Raw genomic sequence first — 23,027 nt, forward strand, 5'->3', positions numbered from 1 at the left:
TGCACATTTCCTAGGACATTTAGCCTGTTGACAGTTGAAACCTGATGACTCTATGTAGTGTTTGGAGGCTGTAGTGACTCTGGCTAAGGAGGCAGGAAGTAGAATCTCATCGAGTCACATGTAGCTGTGGTAACACCATAGCCTATGGTTGGTGTAGCTGAAAAGACTATTCTTCTAGAGGTTGGTACTATGGCAGCAGGTTAGTAGATGGTAGCATTATAATCTAGCAGGAGGAAGCACGGGCTACCTGTATATTAGGTAATCAAAGCTAGCAAACCATCATCACTACAGCTGATGTCAGGTTCTCAAGAGGCAGATGCACTTGAGCCAGCTGACAAAGAAACACATGTGACAGACACTGACTGAACCAATGCCAGTCACAATCAAAGTTGTATGAACTGCCATTAGGTACACTATTGTTGATGGAAGGAAGCTTGATAGGACCAGTGATACGCTAGTGTCTGTGACACTGATAGCAGTACAATGTCAGTGGCACTAGAGTGTCATTCAGGCTGGTGAAATCTTTTCAACCATACTTGAGGCTAGTAATGACTCTTACAGCCCCAGAACCAAGAGGCAGAAGTCTATGCTTTAACAAGCACAAAAAAGGAAGGAAAAGTGTTTGTAATTTCAAAAGAAGGAAGGCTGCTTCCAGTTCTAACAACAGGCCATTTTTGGAACTGCAAGCAGCTTTCCTTCCTTTTTTCAGTGGTTGGATGATACTGACAGCAGGCTAGGCTGTGAACCTGCGTGTGACTTTCAAGAATTCTAGAAATAACTTGTCAGTGGAAGATAACGGTTTTTGTTTACAAAGCAACTTTATGAACTGTGTAGGGAGGTAACAGATTAAATTGTGAGAATAAGAAACTGTCACTGAAAGGTGAAATAAGAGTGTGCCTGCAGTCAGTGGCAGTTGCTGAAGTGAAGCTGAAAGAATGGAGTCCAGAGCATGTGGTAGTATTTACATGTTTAGGATTACAAAATAAGGAAGGGTGTAAACAAATACAAGGATTCAGGAACTGATCAGTAATATTTTACATTTTAGAATCCTTTAAAGACGGTAAAAAAGCTTAATATCAAAATACTACATCTTGGACTGTCACAAAATTTCTTTACAACAAACGGTATGTGCATCTCCTTTAATCCGTTGGATTCTGCAGACTTTGACAGACTCAAAATAGAGGCCACATCGAAACAGAGGGACACAGTAGAAGAAGCATAACATTTTTACATGACAGCAGATTGAAAATGCTCTAAATAAAGCTTACAATTTAAGGCAAAAAACACTTGGCTAAGTAATAACTGTGTATCAGGTCTCCATTAACACAGCAACTAGGCTTAGAAATGAAACCACTTAATGATGTGAAGAATATGCATTTCTAAATGAGGATACTATGGCAGTGAAAATCTATCAGCAAAGCTGTGCAGCAGTGGGGATTAACTTAATTACCAAAAGTATAAGCAGACCAAACTGGTATGGGAAATTATATGGCTGTGCAGTTCTGGCCAGCTTCCAATTTAATTTCTAGTATGAACCTTGTGGTTCAAGAGAAACTGAGTAATATTTTTAATAGACTGAGCAAATAGTTTAAGAGAGACACATCCATCATCATAATCAGAATATTTTAATGGACTGAACAACTTGCTAATAGCACACACAAATATATTACCATAATCACAGCACCTGTCTGCTATGCCAACATATGTCCTACTCTTCCTTCACATTAGATGAATTTATTATGTACTGCATGTCATGGGAAAACCACTAGCTACTGTTATGTACTGCTACTATCTTTCATATTTCACTGCTGACTGCAAAGTATTTCCAGAAAGCAAATAAATAATTAGCATGACTCGTACCTTGAAAAGTAGGTTAATCAGATATGTATGCATTTATTCCTATTAAAAAAACAGCTACCAAATAGTACAGTTGTATAAGTAAACTTACCATAATAGTAGCTGCTAGAATGATCACTGCTACAGTACCCTTAGCTATATGGGTTATACTCTGCCAAGGATTAACAGCTGTCCAGCTTCCAAAGCTTCAGAGCAACTTCCATGCTCCCAAACTTTTGGGCAGCTTGAACAGAGCTGACTAAAAGACAAGTTTGGGCACAAGCCCTTCAGAGCTTTCTTGCCAGCAGAGACAGACAGGCAGAGTGCTAAAAGGACACTGCTAGGAAGAACAAAATATAACACCCTGGCATAAATAACATACCAAAAAAAGGGGAATGGAGGGAGGGAGCAGCTACTGCTGCACTGATCATTCAAACATCTACTGTCACAACAAGTTTATATATACAGATGCACTATTTTTGTCATACTGATCACTGCACATAATTTTGATTACAGATGCAGCAGCCTAGATTAACCTAGCTTACTACATTTGGGAGGTGGAAGAATAAGAATTTAGGAGCCCATGGAGAATGGTCCTTGAAAAGCCTGATCTAGACCTAGAGAAGGAATGAAGCTTACAGTACTTTGTAAAAAAGACCAAGGTACTGTTTCTAGAGTACTTCTAAAATCCAACCATTTCCAAAAAGCCATAGATGAAACCAAGGCCCTAGTAGAGTGGGCCTCGACCCTACCTGGAATAATTTTGTTATGGGGAGTACAACAAAAGGTAATAGTCTTAGATAACCATTTGGAAATAGTCTGTTTGACACAGATTGTCCCTTCTTACCTTCAGAAGAAATGAACAATTGATCTAATGATCTGAAATATTTAGTTCTGCGTGGATAGCACCTGAGTTGTCTGTGGACAGACACAGTATGGAGTATTCTTTCACCTTCATTTTTGGGTTCAAGAAAGAAAACTGGGAGATGGATAGTTTGGCTTAAAGTAAACTTGAATACCACTTTAGGCATAAAAGAAGGATTAGTTCTCAATGAAACCCTATCCCTGTGGGAAATGACATAGGTCTGACTCACCATAAGGGCTTGCAACTCAGATATTCTTCTTATAGAGGTCAGAGGAATTAGTACATTAAAACCCTCAAGTCAGTGAGGTTAGCTGGTTCAAATGGAGCAAGTGTTAGCTTCTCTAACAAAAAATTAAGATCCCAAAGAGGGGCCAACAGTTTATTTTGAGGTCTCTTCTGTAGCATCCCTTTCAAAATCATTTTGAAATGATAATATATTGAAAGAGGAGAATCCATGGGCAGACATGCTGAAAAGGACAATAAATTAACCTTGATGTAGGAGTACAAAAGGCCAAAGGATAGTTGTTGTTGTTTGTCTTTTGGCTTTTCCCAGTTAGGGGTCGCCACAGCAGAACTCCGGTCCGCTGATGATTGGTAGTAGATTTTCACGAATGCCGAGGTGCCAGCTCAACGTCCAACCTTCAATGAAGGCACACCCATTTACGCATGCCTTTCAAACGCCACCCAACCGCGGGGAGGACATGCAGACTCCACACAGAAGGCACTCCCTGCACTCCAGCCGAGAATCGAATGGGAGAACCTCTTGCTGTGAGGCAACAATGCTACCGCAGCACCACCACGGCAGTAAAAGGCCAAAGGATAGTAACTCTCACAAATATTGTAAAACCACAGAACACTTAGCCATGAATGGGTGCTGGTTATGTTGTTGACACCAACTAGAAAACATTTCCCATTTGCTAATGTAGAAATTTCTAGTAGCGGGTTTACTTGTCTTCATTAGCACTAGCTGCACATCCTCACTAAAGAGGTGTCTAAAAGGAATTAAGACCACCTACCATCCAGGTAGTCAACTGAAGTAGACCGGTGATAAGGTGCATCAAACACCCATATTCTTATGAGAGTACCTCTAGTCTGTGAGGAAACTTGTGGTCATTGTCCCTGACTATTTCCAAAAAAAGGAAGAACCATGGTTGCCTGCGTGAGAAGGGTGTCACCACAATGATCTCGGGGGATTCCTTCTGAATCTTCACAAGTAAGCTGGACATTAGTGGAAAGAGTGGAAACGCATACAAGAACATTCCTGTCCAAATAAAAGAAAAGGCACCTGTCTTCCACACCTTCTTGCTCAGAGTCCTTGAGCAGAATCCTCCCACCTGACTGTTCAGAGATGAGGCAAAGAGGTCTACTTGAGGAACTCCCCACAGATGGATCAAATCATGAAAGACTCCCTGATCTAGTTTCCATTCATGAAGGTTTGCCTTGGTCCTGCCCAGTTGTCTGCCACATAATTTTGCTGTAATGGAATGTAGGATGCCTGCTGAGTGAGATTGTGCTGTAAAGCTGTATCCCAAGCTAACACGGCCAGTCTGCAAAGGGGGCACTACCTGGTTCCCCTTGCTTGCTGATGTACCACAGGACTGTGTTATCCTCTGTAGTCCTGGGGACAAACAATAATTCAGAGAGTTGTGTGCCTTGATCAGGGCAAGAATCATTTTTATATTTAAGTATTTACGTCTGTCCTTGGTGTCCCACACACCTTTCACTTTTATCTCTCCTGAAACTGTTCCCCAAGCAAAAGTCCAGGGCATCTATGGTGACTGATTGCGTTGGAATAGAGAAGTAGAAGGTGAGACCTGGATTTAGGGATCTGTTGTCTCCACCAAGTGATTTCTCTTCTGACAAACCTCAACACTGGCATTTAAAAAGACAGAGGGTGTTTGTGTTGGCACCACAGAGACTTCAGACATAGCTGTGTCTTTCTCATGTGGAGTCTTGCCAGGATATCATAAGAATCACAGAAGCCATGAGACCCAAAATCCCGAGGCATTCCCTTGCAGTGACTGAACTTGGAGTCAAAAAGCCTAGAAAGAGATCTAGATATAGATCTGTTTTTCCTCCCTGTGGAAGAAAAACTCTTTGAACTGTAATGTCTAGCTGACATCCTGGAATCACAATCCTGTGAGAAGGAGTCAAGATAGGCTTTTGAATGTTCTCTTGGAATCCCAACTTGTATAAAAGATCTCTCACCCAAGAAAGATTCCTGACACTTTGAAAAAAATTCTGCAAAGATAAGCAAGTTAACTAAATATGGAAAATGTGGATACTCTGTAGCCTTGAATGAGCTATAACTGGAGTTAGACACTTTGTAAATAGTCTTAGTGCAGTGAATAGTCCAAAGGGTAAAGCAGAGAACTGATAATGTGATCCAGACACAATATCTTAAAAAATACCTGATTCTTGATGAATAGGAATTTGATAAGCATCTTTTAAATCTAGTGTTACCCGGAAACTTGAATAAGGAACAGAGGTAAAAGGTGGTGAAGTGACATCATTTTGAACTTGAGCACTATAACAAACAGGTTTAGAAAAGAAAGATGCAGAAATGGTCTCCAAACATTTTCTTTCTTTGGCACTTAAAATACCCTTGAATAAAACATGTTTTCCACCTGGGAAGGGAGAACTGATTCTATCAATCCATGGGACAGCAAGTGATGATGGACATGTGGAAATAAGAGGGTCTGGTCTGCATTATGAGGAATTATCCCCAGAAAGAAGGAATTTCCTTGCATTCCCATCTGTAATCTTGATGAATGATTTTCAGAACCCTGTTGTATGAAACTATATTTTCCAAAGAGAAAAGTGGAGATTCAGACATTATGGAAGACAAAGGGGGTGGGATGGTGGGGACAAAGTCTTATAATTATCATTGTAACTTGCTAGACTGTCCTTTGTTTTGGGAGTTTGCAAAATTATTCGAGGACCCCCCCCCCCCCCTCCCTATCTTCTTAAACATTTGTTTACCTGAATTTTGTTGAGACTGTTTAATTTGTTTCTTACCAAAACTGGATGAGGAGTTACAGAATCTACTGAAAATTTTGGAAAAGGAGGGCGGATAAATCTTAGTGACTCCCTGTATCAGCTTACCCCTTTCTTCACACTTTTTGATCACCTCTACAGCAGAGGGGTCAAAAACAACGTCTCTATTCAAAGGAGAATTTAAAATCTCATTTTTATCATCATATGGGAGGTTATGAGAATGCAGTTATGCAAGCCTCCTCAAAACAGTTAGAATTATCAACAGAATCATACACACACTGAATACAATGAGTAGTAACTTGAACAACAGAAGAAAGAAAAATGATTTAAAGCAGATTTTTCCTTACAAGAAGTAACTGCAGACAAAACATTCCTCATACATTCACAATTATTCAGGACAAACCTTAACATAAGAGCCTGACAACTCAAAATTCTGAAAATCAAAATTGCAGCAGTACACATTTCCCCATACTTATCAGTGATCTTCCCATCCTTATCAGAAATAGTAAGGTTGGAGTTAAGTGTTCAACAGCAGAAGGATTAACTAAAGCTAAAGCTGCTGGATCAGGTTTGGGAAGAGTGTTCAAAAGCTTAAGATTGGGGAACTTTATACATTCTATCTGCAGCTGGCTAACTGTCAAGAAAATTGCTGCCAGTAACATACATATCCTCCAAGGCAGACAAAACTGGAGGAATTGGTGCAGATTCTGGAAATTTCTTCTGAATCAGCTTATAACAGTTCATGGGGATCGAAGAAACCTCAGTGTTCTCCCACATTCTAGAAATAACCAAACCAGGTGGCTAAAACATTATTAACTGAACTAAAACAAAGTATAGGATAACACTGGAAAAGGTGGTCTCCAGGTGTACAATTCACACAGCATTCCAGAAATAGTCTCAGAGAAACAGAACTCCCTACAGGGACAATCAGAAACTGAGCTCTTCTCAGAATTTGAAAAAGAAATCCAAGCAGAAAACCCAACATCTGTCCTTTCCTCCACCTGTCCAGATTCAGGAAAGGAGGAAGTATCCCTCTTTCTTTTACGAGAAACCACTTTACAAGAAGGACCAGTAGCCTGAAATAAACCACAAGTTAGACTTGGTAAACTACTTCTTATCTAAGGTAATCTGAGGAGGAGTAGAAACAATCTTAGTTTTCTGCTTCTTTCTGAGAAGTAAAATGGGGTCAACAGTGTTGTTATTGTCAAAAGCAGCTTCCCTAGGGATGGACACAACATTCTGACAAAACAGGGAAGCCTTCCCTATTTCCTTTCCCTGGACGAACAACAGTAGTTCTCCCTTGCCCACTGATGGCACACCAACAGCAGCAAAGGACGCGGCTAACCACTGGGCCCACAGTTGCTGTACATGCTACACCAGAGGCTCTCTCGGTAAAAGATGACTGGTCTAAGGTACAACAAATGGCCACAGAAGAGTCATCTACCTGTGGCTGAGGCAACGGCCTGCTGTGGTGGCAAAGGCTGTTTGCTTAACCTTTTCTCTCTGTAGCTGGAAGAAGGACTGGCCATGAGGCTGACAGCTTGTTCCATGGTCAAGCTGAAAAATGGTGCCTCTTTCCCAGTGAATACAAGCAGCAAATACCAGTAAAAATAAAGTCTTTATAAATCACTTTTCCCAGACAAACACACTAAAAACACTTTAAAACACTATGCCAGCTTTGCAAAGTAAAATAAACACAATTTCTCCACGGAAAAATGGCTTTTGGTTACTTTAAACAAATTTTAAACTGAAAGAAAGAAAAAAAAAAGAGTGCTTCTGTTTAAAAGTACAGTAGTCTTGTGAAACTGTGTTAAAATCCAAGCTCCTAGTTTTAAAGTAACTTTCCTGAAGAGGAAAGCATAAATAATAAGAAAAAATTATTAAATGGAAGCTTTTTTCCCTAACAGGAACTTATCTGCCCAGCAAAGGAACAGCACAAGCCAACCATCAATCTTTAAAAGCCTCAGCTGTGTTGTGGGAGAAGTCAAGTTTCCTATGGAATGTATGGATCAGGTATTGTCCAACAACTTTTTTAATCTTTGAAGGGAATTATTACTGTCAGAAGAGTGGTGTAGCTACGAGTGTGCACTTGGCTCCCAATTTCATTAGTTTAGTCATAGCATATTGGGAAATTTACATTCTGCCATTGATAGAGAGCTATTATTTACATTTTACAGACAATATTTTTTCATTTGGAAGGGGTCCACCAGTGAATTACAACTTTTCACTGAGAAGATCAATGTCAGTACTGAGTATTTGAAATTTTCTTGTACCTACCGCACCTCAAGAGTGTGTTTTTTAGATTTAGAAGTTTATAAAACCATTAGTAATCACAGACTGAACACTGTTTTTATTCACAAGAATGTCTCATGTAACACACTTTTGCATTACTCAAGTATGCATCCTTCTTACATGATGTACATCATCATTAAGGGTTAAGTGGTTAGACTTAAAAGGTTAACCGCTGACTTGGACAAAATAGATTTTTTTTTCACACAGACATTGCATCAGAGATTCCTTAACAGGGGATACTAGAAAAGAATTGTTGAAAACATTTTTAAACAAGACGGCACCCATAGAGAGGAAATCAAAGTCAAATATAGTCACTCCGAAGAATGGTCTTTTGGGATGCCTTTGGTTTTTACATTAGACACCAATGCTATCAAGAACGTAATTTTTGACAATTAGAATATTTTTGAAGTTAGTGATGAGATAAAGAGGGCAGTGAGTGACAAACCTGTATTTGTCAGCAAGAGAGTAAAAAACAAACAGCACTGAAAGAGAGGGAAATGATAATTACAAGACAGGTGACAAAGGAACGCACAAATGTTACAATTGTTCTCAATGTAAGTTTATTTTGGAGACCCCTTTTTCTCACTAATCCCAGGACAGACAGAACTTTTCTGGTTCCAGGCTTTTTCACTTCTTATTCTAAGTATGTGTTTTTATTAGCTCAGTGTTACTCGTGATGCTTTTTATTTTGGCAAAACTACCAGAGAATTCAGAAAAAGAATTTATGAAAATCAGTATGCCATTAAGGTTAAGAACTTTGACAATGCTTTGAGCAAGCATTCCATGCTATGATCTAACTTTAAGAAATTTCTTTTTGTAGTCATAGATCATGTTGACAATAGTTTTAGTGGAGAAGGGACAATGAACTTGACTTTAGCGAGTTAAAATGGCAGATTTCAATTTATGCTTATAGCAAACTTAGGCTTTATAATAACATGAATTACAAATTGGTGCTTACTAGGAACCAGCACAAGAGTAAGTGTAAATAACACTGTTATTTTTTATTACCAATTTTAATTTCTACGCATGTTTTTACTTATTTAGTTTTGTGTTGTTGATTTTGTTTTTTAATCGGGAAGTATGGCTTTATCTTAATAGTCATGTGACCCACGTGAATTGTACATAAATGGAAGATTTTTTTACATTATCATGATGTTCATCGTGTTACCCTGCTGCAGTCATCACCTGGGTTATCCTGTCGTCAGGCGGTCCCGCAGTCGGCCAGAATTCAAAAGTCTTGGTCCGGTGTCGGTTGCTGTTGCCTCTTACCTGACGTCAGTGCGCCAGGGGTATATATAATGCAACCGACGCCATCTTCTCCAGTCTTTCTTGCCACACAGTGCCCGAAGCAGAAGCAGTTCGCAAGTGCCGGTCGGCCGACTCCTGAGATTTTCGAATTCGAATTTCAGACCGAAGTCTTCTATAAAGCTAAGTACCCCGTTGGGGAAACCTTTCTTGCCTTAGACCGATGTCAGAAAAAGTTAACAATTGTATTTCTTGTGGGAAGCAAATACCTTATAAGGATTTTCATTCTTATTGCATACCTTGCCTAGGCCCAGACCACGACGTCACTACTTGTCGGTTTTGTGCTAGGTTTAATAAGCGTACTATTAAAAGATGCTCTGATTTCGCACGACACTACTTCGGTAGGAAATTTAACTACACCATGCCATCGGAGCAACCGACTACCGGCGTGCACAAAAAATGCAGGGATAAGGACAGACAGCCCAGGCCTAAGCCAGATTCCGAGGCCTCGGCTGATCCAGTCTCCGGTTCTCCGGTCCTCAGTGAGGCTCCGACGCAGCCCCTGACTACCGCAGATCTGGAACCAGAGACCGCTATGGATATTTTGACGGAATGTACCAGGCTGACGCAGCCTTTTACTTCAGGCCCTTCTGACGACTTTGCTACAAAAGACGTCGGTGCTACAGAAACACCATCAGTTTCTGAAGGCGTTTTCAGACCGACGACTCTCACCATTAAAACGTTTTCTAAGTCGAAGACTCCTTCTAAATCTAAAAGGACTGCACTTCAGTCTCCTGTTCAAGGCCCCATGCCTAAGAAACAGATGCTCAAAATGGCTGAAAATTTGATTTCTTTAATCAGGGGTTCCCAGCCCCCTCCTGACAAAAGGCCTAGACAAGAGGAAGATTATGCATCCTCTGAGCAAATGTCCATTTCTTCAGACTCCTCTGAGGACCAAGACTACTCCTTCTCTCCTTATGAAGATTCTGATGCTGAGGACTCTATTCCCTCAGCTTCTCCTCCTGAAGACTACTCCTTTGGGGAAACTTTGCACACTATGAGGGAACATTTTCACTGGGAAGGTCAGGACTACTCTGATTCAAAGAAAAGGCTCAGAGAGTTTTTTTTACTCCCCCAACACAGACCACTTACCATCCCACCAGTTTTGGACATTGTGGATGATGTCTATTTAGAATCCAGTTTCAACCTGGACTCTCTACCTCCTGCTCCGGCTAAGCCTGACAGATACTACAGAGTGCCAGATTCCCACAAATTTCTTTAAAAAAGCCCTGTAGCTGACCCAAAGACCATCTCCCAGGGTCCCAAGGGGGCTAAGGCTTCTATGGCTAAAAACCCAGTACCCTCTGAGAGGGATTTCAGAGCACTAGACAGGTGGGGGAAAAAGGTTTACACCTCAGCCACACTAGCTATGAGGGCACTGAATTGTCAATTTCACATGCTTAAGTATCAGCAATGTCTAATCTCTCAGTTAAAGCAAAGAATAACCACTCTCCCTCAACAATCTGAACTGAAGGAAGTACAGGATCTGTTGCACGCCACTGAGCTGGTGGGCAAACATACCTTTCAATGTGGGTTTGATTCTTTGGAGGCCTCCTGCAGAGCAGCTGTCACTGGGTCTGTTATACGTAGACATGCTTGGTTAAAGGAACAAACTCTGCCTGATCATGTTAAAGCAAAACTACTAGATGCTTCCTTACAGCAGGATGATCTTTTTGGAGTTAAAGCAGAAGAAGTTTTAAAGAAAATGGAAGATAAGGCAAAATCTATGCAGACAGTCAAAGATTTCCTACAAGTACAACCCCCTCGCTTCAGCAGAAACTGGCCAACAAATAATTGGTCCTTTCCAGCCACTGACAGACCACAGAGGGGTAAATACAGACACCCAAGGGGCAGAGGACAACCACAAGCCCAGTATAAACCTCGCCAATGGGGCACTACAACACAGAAGGGAGGAGAAGACAGGTCTCAATCCACCAGAAGGCAAACTCAATGACTTGCACCTCATTTGGCCAAGCAGTACTCTCTTGGCAGCCCCCTTGGGGGGAAAACTCGCACTTTTTGCAGACAACTGGCACATTGTCACAAAGGACAAATGGGTCCTAGACATAATTTTACGAGGATACAGATTCCATTTTCACACCTTGCCAATGAAAAGAGGAATGCCAAATCTGCCACAAAATCAATGGGCAGAGGCACAAAAGCAAATTACAGCTCTCATGGACATGAGAGCCATTCAACTGGTACCTACTCGAGAACAAGGCCAATGATTTTACTCAAGACGCTTCCTAGTGCCCAGAAAGGACAATGTCTGGAGACCAATTCTGGACCTTTCAATTCTAAACACTTACTTACAAGTACCCAAATTCAAGATGCTAACACTACAGCAGCTACTTCCCATGTTGGGCAAGGAAGCATGGCTAGTAACGTTGGACCTCAAGGAGGCATACCTGCATGTCCCTATCAGACAAAGTTGCAGAAGATACCTCCATTTCATTGCAGGTTCAACCCATTACCAATTCTATGCACTGCCCTTTGGCTTATCTACTGCGCCCAGAGTTTTCACAAAATGCCTGGCACCAGTAATTGCATACTGCAGACAAAAAGGAATTCAAATATATCCATACCTGGACGACTGCCTCATCCAAGCAGAAAGCAAAGACATTCTCTTACATCATCTGGCCTTTGTAAAGCATCTACTAAACTGCCTGGGGTACACAGTTAACGAAAAGAAGTCAAAACTAGTACCCTCACAAAAAATGACATACCTGGGTGCCAGCTTGAATACAATGGCCCAGAAGGCTTATTTTATGCCAGACAAGCAACTACAACTGACTCAATATTTTAAGACAATGGCAACAAAGACCCAATTAACTGCAAGAAAAATTCTGCAGGCTTTGGGCTTCATGGCATCTTGCATATTAATAATACCATTTGCAAAGCTGCATATGAGGAAATTACAGTGGTACCTAAAAAGCGTATGGTCTCAACACAGCCACAGCTTGGACACAATGATATCTCTCATTCCCTGCCTACAACAGGAATTTCTATGGTGGTCACAGGCATGTCAACGTCAGCCTTTCACCTTGCCCCCAGCCAGGCAAACTATCACAACAGATGCTTCAGACTACGCCTGGGGGACACACATGGCAGGACAATGCATTCAAGGCCTATGGACTGCAGATCAAAGAAATCTGCACATAAATCAAAAAGAGATGCTAGCTGTACAGAAAGCTCTGACAGCCTTCAAGGATCTATTACATCCAGGACAACTTGCAATAAAGACGGACAACACCACAGTAATGTGGTACATAAACAAACAAGGGGGTACACATTCCTACCCTCTATGCAGGCAAGCAATGATCTTATGGAACACAGCTCTGGCCTACCAAGTCCAGTTACAAGCTCAATTCCTGCCAGGACAGAAGAACACATTGGCAGACGACCTCAGCAGAAACATCAAAGATCCCCACGAGTGGAAACTAGATCCACAAATATTTGCAATGATAACTCAAAAATGGGGCCTTCCAGACATAGACTTGTTTGCCAGTCCTCAAAACTACCAACTGACAAAATTTTGTACAAGGACATTTCACCATCAAGCTAGGAAAGTGGACGCTCTCTCTTTCAGTTGGAAAAACCTGACAGTATATGCCTTCCCTCCATTACCTCTCCTCACAAAGGTTCTTTTGAAAGTCAAAAAGGAGAGACCACGACTGATTCTCATAGCCCCAGACTGGCCACACCAGCACTGGTATCCGCTATTGAAAAATATGGCCCACAGCCCACCATGGATATTGCCTCAAATACCCCATTTGCTCACACAACAAAACAATCAGATTCTTCACAGCCAGCTCAAAACTTTAAATCTGGCTGCATGGCAAATAAACTAAACATCCACCAGCTCCTCTTTCACAAGCAGTTCTGGATGTTATTCTGGAAGCCAGGAGGCCAAGCACCAGGAAGGCTTATTCGGACAAATGGAAAATGTTTTGTGCCTGGAACCAAGCTAAAGGCCAAGACACAATTCAGCCTCACATGCCTCACATTCTACAGTATTTAGCTGAGATGTTGCACAAAGGACTTTCCTTTTCCTCAATTAAAATCCATGCTTCAGCTATTTCATCTCACTACAACACGGATCCACCTTTATTTTCACATCCTCTTCTAAGGCAGTACCTCAGAGGGGCAAAAAACATTAGACCACCCAGGAGAGCTCCTACACCAACATGGGACCTCAACTTTGTTCTGGAAAAACTAACGCTACCTCCCTTTGAACCAGCTTTCTTTGCAGATCTTCAGTTCCTATCATGGAAGACTGCCCTGCTCCTAGCAATAACTTCAGCTAGAAGACTTTCAGAGCTACAGGCACTAATGGTGGTGGAACCTTTCCTCATTTTTCATCAAGACAGAGTTTCTCTACGAACTAATCCTTCCTTTATGCCTAAGGTGATTTCCAGTGTAGCTTTAAATCAAACCATCCACTTACCCACCTTCTTCCCCAATCCACAGAACAAAGGTGAGAGACTCCTGCATTCCTTGGACATTCACAGGCAGCTTCGTTACTACTTGGACAAAATTAAGGCTTTCAGAAAATCTGACCAGCTCTTTGTATCCTATGTTACAGCTTCTCAAGGGAAGGCTATATCAAAGCAAACCATTTCTAAACGGATAGGTCATTGCATACGTTTCTGCTATACCCATCATGGGAAACCAGCTCCTGCTACCATTAGATCCCACTCTACCAGGGCAACAGCTACCTCTGCAGCCTTTCTCAGGGGGGTTCCAACCAAGGAAATTTTAGAAGCTGCAACTTGGAGTTCAGTACACACCTTTACCAAACACTATCACTTACCTCTTTACTCTAAGTCCAGGGCGGGCTTCGCCACTGCAGTTCTGCAGGGCCTTATTGCCTCCACTAACCCTCTATGATACCTCCCCCCTACCTTAGCTTTGGGATTCAACCCAAGTGTGATGACTGCAGCAGGGTAACACGATGAACATAGTACAGTTTTGTACCTACCATAAATGTAGATGTTCGAGTGTTCACCCTGCTGCAGTCCAGGTTACCCTCCCTCCATCCCCTCTGTTCTACTGGCTAAATCTCTTCTATGCCTTACTGATGTATTTGCTTATAGCTGAAGGGATTTTGTGTTTGTGCAGTGGTTACTCCATTTGGTACTAATTCTGACCACCTTTTTGGGGGCACCTGACATCTGGGGCAAGAAAAACTGAAAAAAATGGCATTGGTTGCATTATATATACCCCTGGCGCACTGACATCAGGGAAGAGGTGACAGCAACCGATGCAGGACCAAGACTTTGGAATTCTGGCCAACTGCGGGACTTCCTGACGACAAGATAACCCAGGTGATGACTGCAGCAGGGTGAACACTCGAACATCTACATTTATGGTAGGTACAAAACTGCACTTTCTGATGAAGGCTAAAGCAGCCAAAAGCTCTTAACTTTCCACAGTAAATTTCAGTATTGTATTTCTCAGTCTGTTTTTTTTTCATTAGAACTCTGAACTATAGTGAAAAAATGCCAATGACATAAGATAGACAGACTCAGCTAATGGAAAATGTGATGGGCAAATGAACATCTGTGTGTCTTTTTCCCCTTTTGTAAGGCTTCTTGGAATCATTTTATGTAATCTAAAAAAGTTTTTGCAACATTATATGACTACTCTTCCTGCTCCTAAATGTATCACATGAGAATGTTTCAGCTTTTATGCATACACATCTAGTTTTCTAAAGTAAGTAAAACAGTTGTTGTTGTTGTGTCTTTCGGCTTATCCCGGTTAGGGGTCGCCACAGCGGAACTCCGGTCTGCTAATGTTTGGTAGTGGATTTTTACATGCCGAGTTACCAGCCCTGACACACAACCTTCAACGAAGGCACGCCCATTCACGCATGTCTCCACACAGAAGACGTTCTAGCTGAGAATCGAACGGGACTATGTCTTGCTGTACAGTAAACACAAGAGACTGAATGCACTTCTAATGCCGTAAGACCCACATGAAAAATCAGAAATACAGGCAGGAATCACAACAGCTGTAAATGATACAACAGGGAACACAAGACAGCATCCAAAGCCTTTGCAGTAGTAGTACACAGGTATAAGAAAGCTGGTTGTGTTAGTAAGCTTTTTTCACTATTTGCCTCCTTTACTGCATTTTTCACTGTGTGTGTAACTGTTGTTTTGGCAGTTAACATGTCACTAACTGAGCCACTTTCCAAAAAGCTACATATGTTTGTAGACCTGGCTATGTATATAGTCAGAAGACACTTACCAATGTTAGGATGTTTCAAAAGACGGCAGATTCTAGCTTCTCTTTCCAACTTCTGGTGATCTGTTGGGAAAGGAAAAACACTTGTAGTTAACACAGCTACACTACAAGCAAACACAAACACAGAAACCTCAATTAATTTTAAAAAGCGGTCACTGCAGTCATGCGACAGAGTTAAACAGGGTATAAGAATTGTATATGTAATTTGTAATATTCAAATGCATTAGCAACACATCTCTTGAAAATAATAAATTGCAACAGCAAGCAGAACTTGCAGACACTTGTCTAGCTTTATGGTAAGACAAAAAAGAAAGCTCTGTAAACTTCATAAAGAAATAATACAAAAATATATGTCCCAGCAATTCTAGCTGCAGTAGCAATGAAGATGTATGCTTGCCGATGCCACATTCTCACTTACTAGCAAGCTGCTCACCTCATCAGACAGCCAAAACATCAGTGTGGGCTAAGGATTGTTACATATTATTTTTACACAATTTGTATGATGTTTGTTTCTGGTTTTCGTCTTTTCCCGGTTAGGGGTCGCCACAGCGGAACTCCGGTCCGCTAATGATTGGCAGTTGATTTTTACGTACCGGCTTGCCAGGCCTGACACACAACCTTCAACGAAGGTACGCCCATTCACGCATGTCTCCACGCAGAAGACGCTCTAGCTGAGAATCGAACCGGACAGCGTCTTACTGTGAGGTGACAACGCTACCGCAGCACCACCACCGCGGGTATACAATTTGTATGATAAAAAAAATAATTACATCTGTCAGGCTGTATGCTGCATGCTAACAAACTCAAGTTCCTAGAGCCACCTAAGCCTTGTGCATTACTTAAGGCTTACACAGATGAATATGCACTTTAAGAGCTCTTAAAGCTCCTGACCCTACCACACCTGCTGAATTTTAAGTCATTTTTATTTGAAATTTTCATGTCTGAAAAATGTCTCTTTGCCACTCTCAAACCCCAAAATTACTCTGATATCATCATTCAGCTGCTCTCCCACCTATATCACCATCTTTCATACATTAGATGGTTTTGTGATGGTCTAAATATTTGTCTGATGTGAAAATTTGAAAGCTCTCAGCAATGAAAGACCCCATCGTTTAATATGTAAGCTATTAACTGTTACAACATAAATCAGACATCCTCAGTGCAGTTCAAAGACGACACAATGCACCCTCCCCATTTTCCTGCCCCCATAATGTCATGAAGTGTCTCAATTCTCAGCATTATGCAGTGGCAAGCAAGGTCTCATCATGGCTCACAGTACAGATTTCAGATGTACAACAAAGGTGGTTTGCCTATTCATTATATATGATGGAAAACACTGGAATGTGTGTCTCATACTTGCAACCCAAGAACAATTTGTGATGAAAGACTCATCAAGCCGTGTCAGCTGCTGTCTTCTAATCTTATTATTTCTACTTAGTTTAACATCTCTGTGTTTTCCATATGGCCTTTTTCTTTTCACGTGTTCTTTTCTTTTTTGTATTGTTTTTGTCCACATGCCAGGTGACTATTAAGCTTCCCCTGATTGGACATGGTCTATTTCTTTCCTGTACAGGGTAAACCAAAAGCATATACAATGGGTATGCAGACAGGCAATTATTAAAGCAGCCACATGAGGCCATTTCCCTGTAGGAGGTGTACACACATCCCTGGGCAAGGAATGAGTGACATGCATCACTACAGAAGTAACTAGTGCCTCCACCTTCTGAGTTTTAAGCTCCTGTGCACTCACCAAGAATGCTGCCATCTATGCAGCCTGGTAGTCAAACACCAAACCCCAGGTTGTCCTCTGTATTAACATCCATTTCAGATGCACCATGCCATTGGATGGCTTGGCTTATCCCTCAACAGGATAGGCATGCCCGACCTCCCCATAACATCTGCAATGGGCACCTAAGCCTCTAATCAATCGTGGGTCACTTGGGTCATATAGAAAGGACTTCAGCCATCTAAGCCAATGGAGCTGGCTTCTCATGCATCTTTTTTATCTTTCCTTTTCTGTCTAGAATCCTGCCTTCTGTGAATGAAACAGAAAGGATTAAACCCTTGTTATGCTGCAAAGGAGGACTTGTATAACATCAAAGACGCAACTTTTAAATTAAGCACTTTTTAAAGGAAACGTTTCCCTTCTCTGCAAGACAGCTGTGAGACAGGAGTATCAATGTTAAAAACAGTCACATACAGCAAGTCTCATGGAATATACCTGGTTATTCATTACTAAAGTAAACTGAAACCAAAAAACAGGCGAGTCTGTAGAGTGAGAGTCCCCACCTGCACCTATATTAATTGGTAGCCACAGAGCAAGATTCCTCCTGCAGTAGGTAGTCTGTAGGAGATTCGACAGATGGCCGCAGAGCCTCAGCTCGTACTGAACTGCAATGTTCTGAGGAGACAGCAAATATAAAGTGTGGGGGGCTTACAGATGTAGCTTTCAACTAGATTGTTGGGGAAGCAGCCCACGAAATACCCATTACTGTTTTTTTTTTGCTAAGCGCATTGACTACTGCAGTGTTGCTACAGTAGTTAGGCAGTTGGTTAAGACCACTGCATCTGACAGAGTCCTCAGTTTGACAGCTACTGCTGAATTTTGACTTGAAGTGACATGCATATCTACATTTCCTGGGGAATCAGAAAGAACCCTGCAGCAAATAAGGCTGTTTACACAGTACAGTAAATTGTGATTCAGAGACACATTAACCGTAGTGAGGAATGACCTTATAAATGTCCGATTTGTATGTCTCTGAATCACCCTTAACTACCATGAGTGCAAATCAGCACTTTCCTGCCATAGTTAACCCTCCATTCACTCTCCCACACGCATTCAAACACATACACCCTGACATACCTGTTACCTGTCGCTGAGTTGGCAGAATTTCCCCGGTGTCTGATTATTTTATCCCTACTCACATAAATCACAGTTCCTTACAGTCAATAATGCCAGACATTAGAGTTTTATTCTCCCTTAGTGTTTGTACAGTGCATCATGATTCTAGACCTAATAAGTTTTGAAGTGACTCCTTTTTAAAAAGTCTTCTTGGTGTTGTCTAATGTTCCTCCCAACTCCCACAGACACACACACACACACACACACACACACACACACACACACACACAAACACACCTCTAAACTGCCTGACCCTGATTTTACAGAACACTCATATTGCCTCTTAAAGGTGCCCTGTCCCTCAAAACTCACAAGCTATTTCAGTAACTGAATAATGCATTAGAGTTCCATATGTCTAAGTACTTAAAAAAAAAACGGCTACACTAAAGGATCAGTTAGTGTAGTTGGCTAGTGTTGCTCCTTTCTGGGTCAAGGGTACAGAGTTCCAAACCTTTTACCCCCTTTCACTTTACATTTTTAAGAAAATATAAACAATAACATACAGTTCCTCTAGTCTAGTGATGGTGCACAGCGTAGGACTAATATTCTGTGTGTGAGGTGCAAGACTGTTAAAACACACAAAACTGCTAGACAGAATCCTCAAAAGTAGCCATACAGCTGCAGATCATCGCACAAACTTAATGAAACACAAGGAATAAAAATAAGCGTTTTCGCCTCTTACAAAGCAATATGAGACTTCATCAGACAAGACTTCAAAGACCAAAATCCTTTATATAAAAACAAATCACATGGCAGCCATCATAATTAAGCTAATTAAATAAACAACAAAGTCTTAAAGCCACAAGAATACATTATATAAAAGATGCAGTTAAAAATAAGAAATATTAAATATGTATAGCCTACAATACCTAATATTCTTACACCATAGTGAATTTGTAAAATGCACAAGTCATAAATGACATTACCTAAGTTGAACTTTTAACTTAAGTAAACATCCAATAGATGCTAGCTCATTTAAACCAGGCCACCTGACTGTATTAAAGTATAAAATCCAATACAATTCAAGCTTCTCCAAGTGTAATGTCCAAGGCCCACCGCTCACATTATGTTCTACTTTTTCAATGACAAATTTAAATTTAAAATTGTGCCCTGGATAGTCAGCAATATTTTTATATAAAGCATTTGTTATTTTATTCTTCCGAATTTCATACGTGTGCATAAATTCCATCTCTAAGCCTTCTTTTAGTGGAGATGCAAGATTACAGGGTATGAATCTTTTAGTGCCTTTAGTTCTTCTTCTTCTTCTTTCGGCTTTTCCTGATTAGGGGTCGCCACAGCGGAACTCCGGTCCGCTAATGACTGGCAGTAGATTTTTACGGTGTCAGCTCGAAGGCCAACCTTCAACGAACCCATTCTACGCATGTCTTTTGAATACCATTCAACCGCGGGGAGGACATGCAGACTCCACCCAGAAGGCGCTCCAGCCAAGAATCGAACGGGAGAACCTCTTGCTGTGAGGCAACAACGCTATGTACTACTACAAAAAGTGTATTGCCGGTTTCTAGTGATCCCCCCTTACCCTACATCTTTTGTGCTGTAAAACTTTTTTCTCTTACTTAAGTGCCTTTAAGGCACACTTTAAAGAGTTATTCCTGGTGTCTAATGCCCCCCAACCTCATGTCTTTTGTGCCACAAAATGTTATTATTTTATTTTTTAAATGCCTTTAAGGCATACTGTAGAGTTATCCCTGGTGTCTAGTGTGACCCCCACCAATGTTGCAAGATATGCACACACACATCCCCTTAACTAATCTTAGTGCGACCGCCGAGGTAGACAAACAGACACATAGACAAGCACTCACAAATGCAGCCCCCCCCCCTCAAACACACGCACATACAAAACCCAACACTACCTGTCCACTAAACTCCCTGGCACTTGCTTCTAATGGGATGAGTGATCACAAGCTTTTGACAGTGTAAATCAAGACATGGGACAGATGTACCTTATGCAGAAGAGTGATTTATAAATGTCTTACTGCAGGCACTTCTGAGAGAGACCACATGACTAACATATGATGCTCCCTCAAAATGCCTCATTAACATTTGCAGTATGCCCGAGACAGACCAGCGCAGTATTGCACCTCTTCATGTTCCAGGCCGTGTACACCCTGCAGTAACCTTTCTGAATTCAGCCCTTCATGTAGTATGCTTTGCTATCTGAACTGCTCATCCACCTAAGTAAATGGCCTTGCCTCGTGATGTTATTTTGCGAAGACAGGCACAACATACTAAGAGATGATGTAGTATGTTGATTTTTTTTATCTCCCCACCCCACCTTTTCTTGTCTTCTCTTTCTCTCTCCCACTCACTACGTTTGCTCAACTTTTCAATAAGGAAAGAAGCAGTATTCAGAAACTCCATCAAAAGTGACCGTTTAACTGCAATACTATAAAGTACTACAAAAATAAAACAAAATGGTATACAATTAACACACGCTAAAACAGAGCTTGCAAGTGCTTAACAGAACTGATAAAAATTAATGACAAGTAAAAAACAAACAAACTGAGAAAGTAAATGAAACCAGAAGTTCTTACATCATGAACGGTGACACAGACAGTGACAATGCTATTTCACAATGAAAGGAGTGTGTGTCTAGGTTCAGCAGTTATATGACAGCATTAAATACATTTGTGCACTCGACACAAGAGTACACAAAGCCTCAGTAGTAATTAGCATCAGTAGGACTAATGTAGAAGTCAAACTTGTGATGTGAGATCCAAGTGTCAAATAGTGAAACACTATTACTGCCAATTACATTCAACAACTCTCACTAATTGTTTAATGTAAAATGAAACTGAAAAAAGAAGTGATTCAGTAGAACAGAAGCCATAACATGACCCGTGCAAATCTCTAGCTATAGATAACGCTCCTTACTGAGGTAGGCACATCATGGTGGAAGTCCTGCTGCTTGTATAGCAGCAGACTGTTCTCAGAGCATCAACAACTACGAGTGATGCCTTTGGCTAATGATAGCAGCATCAGACAGTACTCTTTTTGGAGAAACATCCTCGTGAATTATTCATTGCCCTGTTTATAAGGAGTGCTTAACTGGTGTAGCTCTCATGAAGCATTTGCACTAACTTGTTAGTACCAATGTCATTTGGATAAACATGCTACTTTTGTAGCCCAGTTCTGTGATGTACAAGGATGAAGCCCTAACTTTAACCCAGACAAGCAGAGATCGATTTACTGTTCATGTGCTAGAGGAGCTAGATAAGGAAGGGTGGGACTAAGTGGCTGATGTCAGTTCACCCGGGGGGGGAAGTCTGTCCCACTACAATGTCAGCACGTCCTGGAGATAGAGGTGCACTGCATGCAGCACTGTGGACCAGGGATGTGTGCTTGGCTTGGCTAAGCCATTTCTGAACAATGGCCTTCATGGGGAGAGGGTGACAATGCATCTGCTCAACGGGGAAGGCACAGCAGGCCTTCACATCAGCTGCAATGAGAAGAGTTAGGTCAGAAAAAGAAACGTATCTTCACGGTTTCCTGGATAATGGCCATACCCCTCAGCAGCATCTGCCCCAGTATGAGGGAATGAATTAGCAGGAGTTGTGGTGGTGAGGTTGCTCGCAGGCCATGAAATCAACACAAACAATGATACTTTTGTCAGACTTGTCAATTTTGACAGATGCTGGGCTCCAAGTGTGATGTTCTATCCAACCTTTATTATTTAATTCAATACCCATTTTGAAAAGATGGAAAATCGTTCTGTCTACTGAGATTATTTTTGTGATGACCAGTTCAGCACATGAAGTGCTGTCAAAGTGTGTTCACTTCCCAGATCTCCCTGGTGCTGTCAGCATCTGTATTCCTATACTAAAACTAACTTCTCTACATGCCACAGAGTTACTTTTCCTGGACTGTTAGGTGCCCAAGACACAAGATACCAAGAAATGGAATGCCAATCTCTGTTTGCAACAGGAAATCACTGCTGATGCAATTTCTAAGTAAATTCCGGCAGTGATTCAGGGGTATGTGTGCCTTGCCCCCACATCTGGGCTGGGGGTGGGGGCCTGTCCTAGCAAATTGCACTGGTAGCGATTTCCTGCTGAAAACAGAGACTGGCATTCCATTCCTTGGCATCCTGTGTCTTGGGCACCTGAAACTTGAGAAAAAGTAACTTGGCGGCATGTAGAGAATATGGTTCACAAAACGCCCAGCACTAAGCATCATTCTCTACAACTACTATCCCAAAAGACCACAATGTTCATATAATATAAAAAAATATCTACCTACAAACCTGAGAGATCTGCAGAAAATGCCGTGCACTCTAGCTGCATTGTCAAATCCTGGAACTCTGTATCTAAACTTCACACATTTAAATGTACACTAAAAGGATTTCTAGCTGAATCCTGGCTTTGTGCCTGCTCTACACCTGGCTGAACACTTTCTTTTAGACTAACTTTCTGCTTCACCAACTAACTCCATAAACGAACCATCTGCTTAACATGATGTAGAGACATTCTTGTTTTCCTTTTTGTACATATTGTAAATATTTACATCATTTTATATCACTCATTTCCCCTGGAGCACCATCTGCTTATATATATATATATA

General features: G+C 41.3%; 1 protein-coding gene across 21 annotated transcripts in view; it reads right to left on the minus strand.

Moving 5' to 3' along the window:
- Positions 1-23,027, minus strand: part of CAMK2D (calcium/calmodulin dependent protein kinase II delta) — a 1,797,486-nt gene that overhangs the window by 1,347,174 nt on the left and 427,285 nt on the right. For all 21 annotated transcript variants that reach the window (XM_044061588.1, XM_044061589.1, XM_044061587.1 and 18 more), the window contains exon 3: positions 15,548-15,607. In XM_044061588.1, the coding sequence (XP_043917523.1) occupies positions 15,548-15,607 (60 nt within the window). The remainder of the gene's footprint in view (positions 1-15,547; positions 15,608-23,027) is intronic.

The sequence above is a fragment of the Protopterus annectens genome, chromosome 2.part0 (genome assembly GCF_019279795.1).
Source record: "Protopterus annectens isolate FY-2018-M chromosome 2.part0, PAN1.0, whole genome shotgun sequence".
NCBI classification, from domain to species: Eukaryota; Metazoa; Chordata; order Ceratodontiformes; family Protopteridae; genus Protopterus; species Protopterus annectens.